Here is a 15,555-nt window from a genome sequence, read left to right as displayed (position 1 = left end):
GAGGTTCCTGTGATTCTTTAATCATAATCATCATAATCATACTTTATTAGCCAAGTATGTATTGCAACATACGAGGAATTTGTTTTGCCACACAGTCATACCAGTAAAAAGCAACAGGACACACAAAATACATTTTAACATGAACATCCACCACAGTGACTCCTCCACATTCCTCACTGTGATGGAAGGCGAAAAAAAGCAAGGTAAGGGATTGAAAAAAGGTTTTCCCAGACCCCTTTCCCCACCCCCCCCCCCCCCCCACATAAAACAAACCAGAGAACATTAACACATGCTTTTAAAACACACTAAAAATAACAAAAAAGGCGAAAAACAGACAGACTGTTGGTGAGGCTGCCATCGCTGAAGGCGCCACCCGGTGGAATTTCTTACTTAAGCCCAACTTGCTTACACCGGCCAACAATATCCCAGCTACCCTAGTCCCACTTGCCTGCGCTTGGTCCATGACCCTCCAAACCTGTCCCAGCCTCAACTACCTCCTCTGGCAGCTTGTTCCATACACCCACCACCCTCTGTGTGAAAAAGTTACCCCTCGGATTCCCATTAAATCTTTTCCCCTTCACCTTGATCCTATGTTCTCTGGTCCTCGATTCCCCTACTCTGGGTAAAAGACTCTGTGCATCTACCCGATCTATTCTTCTCATGATTTTGTATACCTCTATAAGATCTCCCCTCATCCTCCTGCGCTCCATGGAATAGAGACCCAGCTTACTCAACCTCTCCCTATAGCTCACACCCTCTAGTCCTGGCAACATCCTCGTAAATCTTTTCTGAACCCTTTCAACTTGACAATATCTTTCTTGTAACATGGTGCCCAGAACTGAACACAATATTCCAAATATGTTGAAGAATACAGGTTTGTGGATCCTGGGCTTTCCCTTTTCAATGTCAACGATCGATTCCTTGGTCTAGCTGACGTTGAGAGCAAGGTTGTTGTTCTGGCACCGTTCAATCAGATTATTAATCCCCATGCAATGGTCCAACAACAGTGGTGTCGTCGGCAAATTTCAAGATGGTGCTGAAAATGTCGGGCTGTACAGTGATGGATATGGAGAGAGTAGAACAGTGGGACTAGTGACACATGCCTGAGCTGCTGCTGTGTTTATAACTATCGTGGAGTAAGTGCTATTGCCAATTTGTACTGGATGGTGGGCTGTCAATGAGGAAGTGGAGAATCCACTTGCACACGGATGTGCAGCGACCCAGTTCTCTTAAATTTGATAACAAGTTTGGAGGGGATAATGGAACTGAGCGCCGAGCTGTAGTCGATGAACAACAGCCTGATGTGTGTAGGAAGGAACTGCAGGTGCTGGTCTAAACCAAAGACAGACACAAAATGCTGGAGTAACTCAGTGGGATAGGCAGCATCTCTGGAGAGAAGGAATGGGTGACGTTGAGGGTCGAGACCCTTCTTCAGAAACGTCACCCATTCCTTCTCTCCAGAGATGCTGCCTGTCCCACTGAATCCCTCCAACATTTTGTGCCTAATGAATGTGTTGTTATTGTCCAAGTGGTCCAGTGCGCGGCGGACCACCACGTCTGGGCACCACAAAGGGTTCACCATGAGGCGGACAGCACCGCCTTTCCTTTTACCCGATGTTGGCGCTCAGTCCATATGATGAATGGAGAAACCTTTGGGCTGGAGGGCTGAGTCTGGAGAGCTGGCAGTGAGCCATGTCTCTGCGGCAGAGCTTACAGCATTTGCTCAATTCCCTTTCAGTCAACCTTATTTTCTAGGAACTGTACATTAGCTAATAGAATGATGGAGAAGGGGCGTCATTGATCGCTGTGCTTCAGTCTTACTTGCAGGCTGCCTTGCCGACCACATTTCTGGGCACAAAGGAGGGCTCCCTGGTCTCCATTGGGCACTGTATTTACTGTCATTATGATCCTACATCGGGGATCCCACTGTATCCCAAAAAGTATCGCCTACCTCAGTCACGGTGGCGCAGTGGTAGAGTTGCTGCCTTACAGCGAATGCAGCGCCGGAGACCTGGGATCCATCCCCACTATGGGTGCTGCCTGTACCGAGTTTGTACGCTCTCCCTGTGACCTGCATGGGTTTTCCCCGAGTTCTTCAGTTTCCTCCCACACTCCAAAGACGTGCAGGTTTGTAGGTTAATTGGCTTGGTAAATGTAAAAATTGTCCCTAGTGTGTGTAGGATAGTGTTAATGTGCGGGGATCGCTGGTTGGCGTGGACCCAGTGGGCCAAAAGGGTCTGTTTCCGCGCTGTATCTCTAAGCCTAAACCTAAACAACTTTTTTCACCCAGAATGTGGAGGGTATAAGGAACAGGCTGTCAGAGATGAAGTAGCTAAAACAGGTACAACATCCCATTGAAAAGACATTTGTGCAAGTGTACGGAAAATAAAGTTTAAAGTTTCAGGGGCTAAACGCAGGTAAAATGGACAAGCTTAGAAGAGTCATCTTGGTCCACATGGACCAGTTGAGCCAAATGACCTGTTTTCGTGGTGTATGACTAGACTCTGTGTCTCTATGATGCTTGAATAAGGGGATGTTTAGAAATTGATAGTTAATTAGTACTTAAAGCAGTTTTATGTTTTCCTGCAGTCATGCCATATTTTAAACAAAAAGCAGTATTGATTGTTTTGAATTGATTAACTGAAAATGTTTTTAAAACGTTTTCCATTATATACATTGTGAATTGTTGGCTATATCCATTTCCTGATCAGGGTTCATTTGGAAGCTAATGCAGAACGATGGAAAAGGTTGCTGACATCACTCGAAGAATTAAACAAGTGGTTAAATCTCAAAGATGAAGCACTGACAAAACAGATGCCTGTTGGAGGTGACGTTCAGACTTTATTGCAGCAGAGGGACCACTGTTCGGTAAGTTTTCTTCCCCCATGTCGTCTCAGTCCTGCTCCTGAATTTAGAGTGTTTATTCATGCCTCTGGATCAGATTTGTGATTCTAATGGTTTGATGTGAAGTAAGATTTGGTTTCTTTTGGTTTTGGGCGGCGCGGTGGCACAGCGGTAGAGTTGCCGCCTTACGGCGCCAGAGACCCAGGGATCGATCCCGACTACGGGTGCTGTCTGTACGGAGTTTGTACGTTCTCCCCGTGACCTCATGGGTTTTCTCCGAGATCTTCGGTTTCCTCCCACACTCCAAAGACGTACAGGTATGTAGGTTAATTGACTGGGTAAATGTAAAAATTGTCCCTAGTGTGTGTAGGATAGTGTTAATGTGCGGGGATCGCAGGGCGGCGCGGACTCGGTGAGCTGAAGGGCCTGTTTCCGCGTTGTATCTCTAAATCTAAAATCTAAATCTAAAAATCTCCCACACTCCAACATACAGATTTGTAGGTTAATTGGCTTGGAATAGCTGTAAATTGTCCCTAGTGGGTGTAGGATAGTGTTAATGTGTGGGGATCGCTGAGCAGTGCAGACTCGGTGAGCTGAAGGGCCTGTTTCCGCGCTGTATCTCTAAACTAGCCCGGTCTCCTACTTCAGGCTACATCTCCTACTTCAGGCTACTTCTACAACTTTCTGCAATTGCTTACCGTCCTAGGCAGAGCTGTTCCCAACCCAAGCTATGATGCAACCCGACAGTATGCTTTCTATGGTGCATCTGCAGATGTTTGTAAGAGTCATTGGAGACATGCTGAGTTTCCTCAGTCTCCTCAGGAAGTAGAAACACAGCTGCCTTCTTGGGTATCGTATCTATGTGGTTGCTCCATGACACAATATTAACACCAAGGAACTTGAGGTTCTCAACCCTATCCACTTTGGCACCATTGTTACTGAGCGGGACATGTACTCTACCATGCTTCCTGAAATTAAGAACTAGCTCCTTCACCATGCTGGCATTAAGGAAGACGTTATTGTTTAGTTTAGTTTAGAGATACAGTGCGGAAACAGGCCCTTCAGCCCACGGGTCCACGCCGACCAGCGATCCCCGCACATTAACACTATCCGACACACACTAGGGACAATTTTTTTACATTTGCCCAGCTAATTAACCTACATACCTGCACGTCTTTGGAGTGTGGGAGGAAACCGAAGATCTCAGAGAAAGCCCACGCAGGTCACGGGGAGAACGTACAAACTCCGTACAGACAGCACCCGTAGTCGGGATGGAACCCAGGTCTCCGGCGCTGCATTCGCTGTAAGGCAGCAACTCTACCGCTGCGCCACCGTGACCGCCCTAAAATTGAAATTGGTTAAGGAATATGCTGATGCTGATGGGCTGAAGTGTGTTTATTTCAATGCAAGGAGCATCGTGGGTAGATATAATGAAATTGGAGGCTGGTGATGGATCTCACTGTGATGGATGTTTCTTTTTGTTTGGTGTTGGTTTATGATTGTGTGTGTAATGGCTTATTTTTATTGATCTTATTGTTGGACTGTGGGTAATCTTTCATTTCACTGCACATTTATGTGTATGTGACAAATAAACTGGACTGACTGACTGGTTCACTGCTTGGGATGTGAGGCTGTGCCCATTGCTGAAAAATGGTTGCAAGAGATACACGATTGGCAGCTCAATGGTCCAAGGTTTCGATGTTTCACATGTGATAGAGAAGGGGGTGGATGAGTTGCTCTACTAATCAGGAAAAATGTCACGGTAGTACTCAGAGATGACATATTGGAGGGTTCGTCCGCTGAAACCATATTTAGTTTTGGGATACAGCGCGGAAACATGCCCTTCGACCCACCAACATCAGTGTTCCCTGCACATTAACACTACTCTACACAATTTTACATTTTATACAATCTTACATTTTATACAATTGTACCAAGCAGACCTCCCAACCCTTCCGAATTTGGCGGAAAGTTTACGCTTTCTTATTTCGTTTCCGCCATTCCGATTGCGCCTCGCATTTTTCCGCAAAATAGTCGGTAATTGCAATTTGTCGATTCGGCCGCTAGAGGTCACCAGGGGTTCGGCGAGAAATCATCCGCGCCCTGGAAGTCTCCCCGAAAATATGGCACCTCGGCTGGGCAAGGCAGCCAATCTCGACCTCATCGGGACTTCCATGGCCGATCGGTGGGTTGAATTTGCAACCTGCGGCCGGGGCTGTGGAACTCCAGCCCAGCTGGAGCCGGCACATCTATCCCCATAGCCGACTTCCTTGGCCGGCTGGATAAACCAACAAAGCTCTGGAACCAAGAGTGCCAGAAAATCAGTGGTGGAACTGTAATGAATAAATGTTAAATTTAAGTGCATTATATAATTCTATTAATTAATTAAGACGGGGTTGAAATATAAAACACAACAGAAAAGCCAATTACCACCTTTTTGGGCTGATTATCAATTAACGTGCGAATTTACTTCAACAAGTACTTCCATATGCTTAGTAGAATCGCATATATCACCTCTTTCTTCATAACCTAGTCATACATTTTATGACCATTGTTCTTTTATTCAATACCAAGAGAATTGGGATGTGTAAGAAAAAAGCAATATAGAAAAAACAAAACAATTTTTCTTTGTGTTGCAAAAAGTATCTCTGTTCAATAACCTTTCTATAAATAGCAGAATATACTCATGATAGGCCTGACATTGTACATGTGGTCGAAGAACTACAGACTGTTGGAAATAATAGTTTTTCACACATGAATGTAGCGCAGCGCTTGTGCATTTGGCGTGCATACTTTTTTTTGCTGAAAAGTTGCATTATGCGCCATATTATGAATTTTGATGTAAAATTCTGAATTTGGGCATCAAAATTATGAATTTGTAAAATGAAATGTTGGGAGGTCTGTACCAAGCCAAATAATCTACAAACCTGCACGTCTTTGGAGCATGAGAGGAAACTTGGAGAAAACGCATGCAGGTCACGGGGAGAACGTACAAACTACAAACAAAATATAGGTGAAGTTCAAAAATACGAAAGATGCAAGTACACTAATGGAATTTTACTATCCACCCCCAATAGCCTGAGGGAAATGGAGGATCAGATATGTAGGATTGTCTACATGGGTGTCTTTAACTACCCCACTATTGTTTTTGCTCAATGCCAAAATTTTAGACGGGGCAGACTTTAAGAGAGTTAGATAGAGCTCTAGGGGCTAGTGGAATCAAGGGATATGGGGAGAAGGCAGGCACGGGTTACTGATTGTGGATGATCAGCCATGATCACAATGAATGGCGGTGCTGGCTCGAAGGGCCGAATGGCCTCCTCCTGCACCTATTGTCCATGTTTTCTATGTGTATCCAAGAGATTTCCTGACACAGTATGTGGAACAACCGGAGAAATGAACATACTGGAACCTGTGCAGCAAAATAAGCCCAGCCAGGTGACTGATGCTTCATCCGAAGAGCATTTTGAGGATAGTGATTTCAACTCAATTTTAAGATTGTTCTGAATTGGGATAAGTCTGGACCTTGCTTACAAAATTGAAGTAATGCACATTACAACGTTATTAGGCAAGAGCAAGGAAGAGTAGTTTGAGCAATTTGTTATTGGGTAAGACGGTATCAGTGATTTAAAGGACTGTTGACCAAAGTTCAGTACTGCGAACTTCCAGTAAAGAGGGGAGGATAAGGAGGACAAGAAGATGAAAATCAGACGGGGCCTTTGAGGAATAGAAAGCAAGGAGGGAAGAACTCAAGTAGGTGATTAGAAGAGCCAAAAAGGGCAACTAAATGGCTTTGGAAAGTCAGATTTCAGAAATTCCCAAAGCTTTTGTATATACATTGAAAACAAGAAGGTAACCACCAAGAAGGTAGTAGCACTGAAGGATAAAGGCAGGAATTTGTGCGGGGAGTTGAGGGGTGTTTATGAGGTACAGAACAAGTACTTTGCATCTGTATTCATCAAGGAGAAGAACATGGAGGATAGTCATCATCATCATCATCGGCGGTCACTGGAAGCCAGTATGACTGTCCTCTCCATCAGGTCGGACGCCTGTGCGTGACTTTGTTTGACGTGGGGACGGGATTCCCCCTGACCTGATCAAGCATTGCAAGACTACCTTACTGCTTCCTCTGCATGAAGTCCTCTGCCAATGCTGGCAAGAAGGAGCTGTACCACAGGATATGCGGGATGCCACGATCATTATCCTGTACAAGAACAAGGTGGATTCCCGGAATGGCGGGACTGTCTTATGTTGAAAGACTGGGGCGACTGGGCCTGTATACTCTGGAATTTAGAAGGATGAGAGGGGATCTTATTGAAACATATAAGATTATTAAGGGATTGGACACGCTAGAGGTAGGAAACATGTTCCCGATGTTGGGGGAGTCCAGAACCAGGGGCCTCAGTTTAAGAATAAGGGGTAGGCCATTTAGAACGGAGACGAGGAAAAACTTTTTCACTCAGAGAGTTGTGAAGCTGTGTGTGGAACTTTCTGCCTCAGAAGGCAGTGGAGGTCAATTCCCTGGATGCTTTCAAGAGAGAGCTAGATAGAGCTCTTAATGATAGTGGAGTCAGTGGGGATGTGGAGAAGGCAGGAAGGCAGGATTGTGGATGATCAGCCATGATCACGGTGAATGGCTCGAAGGGCCAAATGGCCTACTCCTGCACCTATTGTCTATTAACAAGGGCGAGAAAAGTGACTGCAACAACTACAGAGGCATCTCCCTCCACAACATCGTCGGCAAGGTCTTTGCTTGGGTCATCTTGATCCGCCTGCAGAAGCTGGCAGAACGTGTCTACCCAGAGTCACAGTGCGGTTTGCGAGCTGGAAGGTCAACAGTAGACATGGTCTTCTCCCTTCGCCAGCTCCAGGAGAAGTGCAGAGAACAGCGGATGCCCCTGTATATTGCTTTCATTGACCTCACCAAGGCGTTCGACTTCGTCAGCAGAGATGGCCTAATCAATTCACTGGATGTGAATGCCACTGGATGTGGAGGCCAATTCACTGGATGTTTTCAAGAGAGAGTTAGATATAGCTCTTGGGGGTGAAGGAATCGAGGGATATGGGGAGATACAGGAACGGGGCACTGATTTTGGATGATTCGCCATGATCATATTGAATGGCGGTGCCGGCTCGAAGGGCCGAATGGCCTACTCCTGCACCTATTTTTCTGTGTTTTCTATGTTCTAAGTACCATTCTCACCCTTTGTGAAATTCTCTCGTGCAGGGACTCGAGCATGAGTTACTGGATAAGGAGGAGGCCATCCTGACTGCTCTGGATTCTGCACGATTATTCCTTGCAGATCAACCGATCGAGGGTCCCGAAGAACCGCGGCACCATCTGCACATTAAGACTGGTCAGTGGATTAACGGTTCTCTTTAAGAATGAGCACTTTGCCAGAAATTGGCCCTTAATCCTGTCAGAGTGATGAAAAATAAATTGATGATAAATTGTGGAGTGAAGAGTGCTGCAGTGCTAACGAAAGCAATTTTGTTCAAACTCTTGTAACAGTGGTGACGCAGCAGCTTAAAGAGAGATGCTGTTACATTGAGTTAGTATTGCCGCACTGTTCACAATTGCCGTCATTCCTCTCCAGTGATCCAGTGAATCCACTTTAGTTTAGTTTGGAGATACCGCGCGGAAACAGGCCCTTCATCCCACCGAGTCCACACTGACCAGCGATCCCCGCACATTAACACTACCCTACACCCACTAGGGACACTTTACACTTATATACCAAGCCAATTAACCTACAAACCTGCACGCCTTTGGAATGTGGGAGGAAACCAAAGATCTCTGCGAACGCCCACGCAGGTCACGGGGAGAACGTACAAACTCCGTACAGACGGCACCCGTAGTCAGGATCAAGCCTGGGTCTCCGGCGCTGCATTCGCTGTTAGGCAGCAACCCTGCCGCCCATACTTGAAACGTTCTAGTGAGCATATTTTGAAATGTGACGTGGACATAATGGCTGAATAGCCTTGTCACCATGTAGAAATTACCACAGTGTTTATACATAGTTCCCCCATTTCAGGGCACCATAATGTTTGGGACACAGCAATGTCATGTAAATGAAAGTAGTCATGTTTCGTATTTTGTTGCATATCCTTTGCATGCAATGACTGCTTGAAGTCTGAGATTCATGGACATCACCAGTTGCTGGGTGTCTTCTCTGGTGATGCTCTGCCAGGCCTGTATTGCAGCCATCTTTAGCTTATGCTTGTTTTGGGGGCTAGTCCCCTTCAGTTTTCTCTTCAGCATATAAAAGGCATGCTCAATTGGGTTCAGATCGGGTGATTGACTTGGCCACTCAAGAATTTGACCATTTTTTCGTTTTGAAAAACTCCTTTGTTGCTTTCGGGGTACGTTTTGGATCATAGGTAGCCATAACACCCCCACCACCGTGTTTCAGCGTCTACCAAAGCAAACCTTCTACTCCCAGCGTAAAGAAGGCAAACGTAAAAGAGGCGGACAATCGAAGAGATTCAAAGACGCCTTAAAAGCCAGCATGAAGAAATGTGAAATCCACATCGAAAATTGGGACACCATTGCCAAGGACAGGAAACTGTGGCCAACCATCATGCAAAAAGGACCAGCGACCTTCAAAGCCAACAGATGCGCAGAATTAGAAGACAAGAGAAGTAAACGGAAAGAGAGGCAGCAACAACCAAAGCCCGATCTGACATCTGGAATGACCTGCCCTGAATGCCGAAGAACTTTCACAGCCAGGATTGGACTCATAAGCCACCTGACAGTTCATAAACACAACGGCACGTAGACCATCATCCTCCACCTCGAGGCTTTGGATCTTGGCCAGTTCCTTCTCTCCTCCGTACTTTGCTCTTGCCATCACTCTGATATAAGTTAATCTTCATCTCATCTGTCCACAAGACCTTTTTCCAGGACTGTGGTTGCTCATTTAAGTACTTCTTGGCAAACTGTAACCCGGCCATCCTATTTTTGCGGCTAACCAGTGGTTTGCATCTTGCAGTGTAGCCTCTGTATTTCTGTTCATAAAGTCTTCTGCGGACAGTGGTCATTGACAAATCCACACCTGACACCTGAAGAGTGTTTCTCATCTGTCGGACAGGTGTTTGGGGATTTCTCTTTATTTTGTCGAGAGAATTCTTCTGTCATCAGCTGTGGAGGTCTTCCTTGGCCTGCCAGTCCCTTTGAGATTAGTAAGCTCACCAGTGCTCTCTTCTTAATGATATTCCAAACAGTTGATTTTGGCTGATGTCTCTAACAGTTTTATTCTTGTTTCTCCGTCTCATAATGGCTTCTTTGACTTTCATTGGCACAACTTTGGTCCTCATGTTGATAAACAGCAATAAAAGTTTCCAAAGGTGATGGAAAGACTAGGTGCTGAGAGCTCTCTTATACCTGCATTAAGGAGGCATTTAAACACACCTGAGCAATTATAAATGCCTTTGAACCCATGTGTCCCAAACATTACGGTGCCCTGAAATGGGGGAACTATGTATAAACACAGCTGTAGTTTCTACATGGTGAAACCAAAATGTACAAAATTACCCTTTAATAAAATCTGACAATGTGCACTTTAACTACATGTGATTTTTTCTATTACAAATCTCAAATTGTGGAGTACAGAGGTAAATAAATAAATGATGGGTCTTTGTCCCAAACATTATGGAGGAAACTGTATCTGTATTAAATTCCACCTATTCCTCAGCCCACCTGGCCAATCGATCAAGATGCTGCTGCAATATTTGACAACCATCTTCGCTATGGAAGTATGCAGGTACAGCAGGCAGTGAAGAAAGCCAATGGAATGTTGGCCTTCATAACAAGAGGAGTTGAGTATAGGAGCAAAGAGGTCCTTCTGCAGTTGTACAGGGACCTAGTGAGACCGCACCTGGAGTACTGTGTGCAGTTTTGGTCTCCAAATTTGAGGAAGGATATTCTTGCTATTGAGGGCGTGCAGCGTAGGTTTACTAGGTTAATTCCGGAATGGCGTGACTGTCATATGTTGAAAGACTGGAGCGGCTAGGCTTGTATACATTGGAATTCAACATTTTCAAAACACTCAAGATAGACACAAAATGCTGGAGTAACTCAGCGGGACAGGTAGCATCTCTGGAGAGAAAGAATGGGTGACGTTTCGGGTCGAGACCCTCCTTCAGACTGAATCAGACTCAACTTTCTTCGAAAAGCGTTCATGAGGCACGATCTCGCATTCAAAACTGCGCTGCCTATCCTTAATCAGCCCTGATTTATCTAAATGCATGCTTATCCCTCCAAATACTCTCTAATAACTTTTCGACCACAGATGTTAGGCTTATAGGTCTACACAGCTCCCAGGGTTTTCCTTGCTGCGCTTCTTATATAGAAGCACAGAATTTGCCACCCTCCAGTATTTCGGCACCTCACCCATATTTAATGTCTCATAAATATCAGCCAGGGCACTTGCAATTTTTCCTCTAGTTCTCTCAGTTTCCCGGATATACCCGGGAGATTTGTCTACCTTCATACCCTTTAGGACGTTCAGCACCTCCTCAGCCATAATTCTGACTGCGCTCAAGACACTTCCACTGACTGCCTCAAGATTCCCAGTCCTCATGTCTTTCTCCACGGTAAAACCGAGGAGAAATTCTCATTGAGGACCTTCCTCATCTCCTGTGGCTCCACACAGAGTCGGCCATTTTGATCCCTGAGAGACACTTTCTCTCTCTGTTTACACTTTTTTCCATTAGTGTACATACAATCTCGGGTGACTGTCCTTGATATTGTCTGCCAGGGCTATCTCCTGCCCCCTTTTTTCCCCTCCTGATTTCCATCTTTAGCGGGGTTGTCAGTTCCTGAAACTCCGAGGGATACACTTGACCCCAGCTGCCCCCTTCTTGCTCTTGGCGAGACCCCCTACATCTCTTGTCATCCAAGCTTCCTGATGCCCACCTGCCTTGCCCTTCATTATAACAGGAACCAGTCTGAAGGAGGGTCTCAACTCGATACATCACCCATTCCTTCTCTCCAGAGATGCGGCATGTCCCGCTGAGTTACTCCAGCTTTTTGCGTCCATCTACTTTAACACAAATTGGTAGATCACTTCGTGAAAACGTGTGAATGCAAATGGCACTATCTTTACAACTTTACAACAAAGCTAAGTTGCCTATATAATAACAGTTCTGCAACGTTCTTTGTGTAACTTGTTTGGAATTGTTCCCTTGACTTAATTGGATCTGAGGCCTCACGCAGTTATCTCCTGTCATTAGCATTGATAGCGAGATTTAATATCCTCATTTAAGATCATCTTTAACTCCTGAAAAATTATGTCTGATGCATATTTATCCTTTGATTACTGTGCAAAGCAGAGCTTTTGTTCAAATAGGTGTTGCATTATGCTGGTTTATTCATTCTATGCCTTTTTTTTAACCTTAGGAGTCACAATTGTATGTATTCAATTACTTTCGAGATCCCTTGCCTCACCAAATGAAAGAAGCACCAAAATTGGCGCTTCGAACTTGCTATTTATAGGGATTGCCTTTGTGTCTTTCACAATGTCTGTGACTTATCCTCTTCCTTAGAAGGGGCCAAAGTACCTTTGAAGGACCTTTGACGTTTAGAAAGTGGTCATTATGTTAAAATAATTTATGCAGTGGAAAGCTGACAATTCCATCTGTACAATTCCAGAGCCAACTCCTGAAGAGAAAGCACAGAGGATTGCTAAAGTGGTGCGGAAACAGTCCACAGAAGTGAAGGCCAATTGGGAGCAGCTGAACGTTCATGCAAGCAGCTGGCAGAAGCAGGTAGATAAGGCCCTGGAGAAGCTACAGCAACTGCAGACAGCCATGGATGACCTTGAAGCCCATGTGGCAACTGCTGAAAGTGCCCGCAATGACTGGCAACCTGTCGGAGACCTGCTTATTGACTCTTTGCAAGATCACATTGACAAAACCACAGTAAGTGAAATCAGATTATTCTATCTTTATAGAAGTGGCTCTAAACTGAACAGGCAGCATCTCTGGGACAAAAGTCCCGCTCCCTCGACATCAGTCTGAAGAAGGGTCTCGACCCGAAACGTCACCCATTCCTTCTCTCCAGAGATGCCGCCTGACCCGCTGAGTTACTCCAGCATTTTTTGTGATACCTTCGATTTGTACCAGCATCTGCAGTTATTTTCCTACTAAACTGAACAGGTGTACTGTTCAACAGAAGTGGTGTAATATGCCTGAGGGATATTACTATTTGGCCCATTGCTATTTGTGGTTTATATCAATGACGTGGATGAGAATGCAAAGTCATTGATTAACAAATCTGCAGATGGCACTAAAGTGGATGGTATTGTAGCTAGGCACAAAATGCTGGAGTAACTCAGCAGCCCAGGCAGGCATCTCTGGTGAGAAGGAATGGGTGACGTTTCGGTTTGAGACCCTTCTTCAGATTCATTTCAATGGGTGGTATTGTAATCCAAAATCACAGTGGGATCTTGATCAGTTGGGCAAGTGGGCTTAGGAGTGGTTAATGGAGTTTAACGTGGATAAGTTTGAGGTATTGCATTTTGGGAAGTCAAACCAGGGCAGAATATTCACAGTGAATGACAGGGCGCTGGGAAGTGTAGATGGGCGGCACAGTGACGCAGCGGTAGAGTTGCTGCCTTAACAGCGCCAGAGATCCGGGCTCACTGCTAACTACGGATGCTGTCTGTATGGAATTTATACGTTCTCCTCAGGATCTGCGTGGGTTTTCTCCGGGAGCTCCGGTTTCCTCCCACACTTTCCTGCCAAGGCGTAGTAAAATTGTAAATTGTCCCTAGTGTGCGTAAGATAGTGTTAGTGTGTGGGAATCGCTGGTCGGTGCGGACTCGGTGGGCCGAAGGGCCTGTTTCTGTTCTGTATCTCTAAACCTGAACAAAGCAGAGGGATCCAGGGGCGCAATGAGGGGTGATCTTCTTGCGGTGAATAAGATCATGGTTGGAATAGATAGGGTGGCTGCTGACTTTTACCCTGTGAGGGGAATCAATAGACAATAGGTGCAGGAGGAGAGACTTCTGAGGCAGAGACTTCCACAGATTCACAACTCTCTGAGTGAAAAAGGTTTTCCTCATCTCTACTCCTACCCCTTACTCTTAAACTGTGGCCCCTGGTTCTGGACTCCCACAACATCGGGAACATGTTTCCTGCCTCTAGTGTGTCCAATCCCTTAATAATCTTATATGTTTCAATAAAATCCCCTCTCATTCTTCTAAATTCCAGTGTATACAAGCTCAGTCGCTCCAGTCTTTCAACGTACGACAGTCCCGGGAATTAACCTCGTGAACCTACGCTGCACTCCCTCAATAGCAAGAATGTCCTTCCTCAAATTTGGAGACCAAAACTGCACACAGTACTCCAGGTGCAGTCTCACCAGGGCCCTGTACAACTGCAGAAAGACCTCTGTGGTCCTATACTCAACTCCTCTTGTTATGAAGGCCAACATTCCATTGGCTTTCTTCACTGCCTGCTGCACCTGCATGCTTACTTTCAGTGACTGATGTACAAGGCCACCCAGATCTCGTTGTACTTCCCCTTTTCCTAATTTGACACCATTCAGATAACAATCTGCCTTCCTGTTCTTGCCACCAAAGTGGATAACCTCACTTTTATCCACATTAAACTGCATCTGCCCACTCACACAACCTGTCCAGGTCACCCTGCAACCTCATAGCATCTTCCTCACAGTTCACACTGCCACCCAGAATCAAGAACCAGAATATATAGATTTTAGGTGAAAGGGAAAAGATTTTATAGGATCCTGAGGAGCAACTTTTTCATACAGTGGGTGGTGTGTATATGGATCTGCCAGAGATATAACAACATTTAAAATATATTTGAACAGGGACATAGATAGGAAAGGTTTAGAGGGCAATGGGTCAAACACTGGCAGGGAGGACTAATATAGATGGGGTATCCTGGTTGGCACAGCAATATAGTTGCTGCCTTACAGCGGCAGAGACCTGGGTTGGATCCTGGCTACGGGTGCTTGTTTGTACAATCTCCCCGTGATCTGCGTGGGTTTTCTCCGAGAATGGTTTCATCCCACTCTCCAAAGATGTACAGGTTTGTAGGATAATTGGCTTGGTGTAAATGTAAAATTGGCCCTAGTGTAGGATAGTGTTAACGTGATGGGATTGATCGGTGCAGACTTGGTGGGCCGAAGGGCCTTTTTGCACACTATATTTCTAAACTATGTAAGAAAATAACTGCAGATGCTGGTACAAATCGAAGGTATCACAAAATGCTGGAGTAACTCAGCAGGTCAGGCAGCATCTCGGAGAGAGGGAATGGGTGATGTTTTGGGTCGAGACCCTTCAGACATATTTCTAATCTAAAATAAGAATTCAGAATTGGGATTGAAACGTCAGCAGTTTTATTTCTAATTCGTTTTTTTGCACATGGGTTACCATGCAGGTTAACTTTTTAAACATTACCCACCTCAACCACACAAGACAAATCAAGTTTTATTTATTGCATTGTTTCTGCTGAATTAGTTGATCCCAATTGGCACAACATGACATTTCCAATGTTTTTGGCAGTCGTCAGTCAATTAGGATAAGGAGATTGCATCCAAATATTTAAGTATCTTCAGGAGAGTAAGGTGCTGAGGAAATGGAGTTTGGGTAGAAAATTAACTGTGGTCTCTCTGAATGATAGAACAGGTACAGCACTTTATGGAAATGATGGAGAATTAGGAGGAAACAACAATGCAAAAAT

The 15,555-nt window shown here is 45.1% G+C and overlaps 1 protein-coding gene across 7 annotated transcripts in view; it reads left to right on the top strand.

The window, feature by feature from the left end:
• The window catches only part of LOC144596441 (utrophin-like), a 401,591-nt gene that overhangs the window by 322,169 nt on the left and 63,867 nt on the right, over positions 1 to 15,555 (top strand). For all 7 annotated transcript variants that reach the window (XM_078404693.1, XM_078404692.1, XM_078404691.1 and 4 more), the window contains 3 exons: positions 2,712 to 2,868; positions 8,072 to 8,201; positions 12,497 to 12,765. In XM_078404693.1, coding sequence (XP_078260819.1) covers positions 2,712 to 2,868; positions 8,072 to 8,201; positions 12,497 to 12,765 — 556 coding nt within the window. The remainder of the gene's footprint in view (positions 1 to 2,711; positions 2,869 to 8,071; positions 8,202 to 12,496; positions 12,766 to 15,555) is intronic.

This window comes from Rhinoraja longicauda, chromosome 9 (assembly GCF_053455715.1).
Source record: "Rhinoraja longicauda isolate Sanriku21f chromosome 9, sRhiLon1.1, whole genome shotgun sequence".
Classification (NCBI taxonomy): Eukaryota; Metazoa; Chordata; class Chondrichthyes; order Rajiformes; family Arhynchobatidae; genus Rhinoraja; species Rhinoraja longicauda.
The sequence above is the reverse complement of the archived record's forward strand: the minus strand, read 5'-3'. Positions and strand labels throughout refer to the sequence as shown.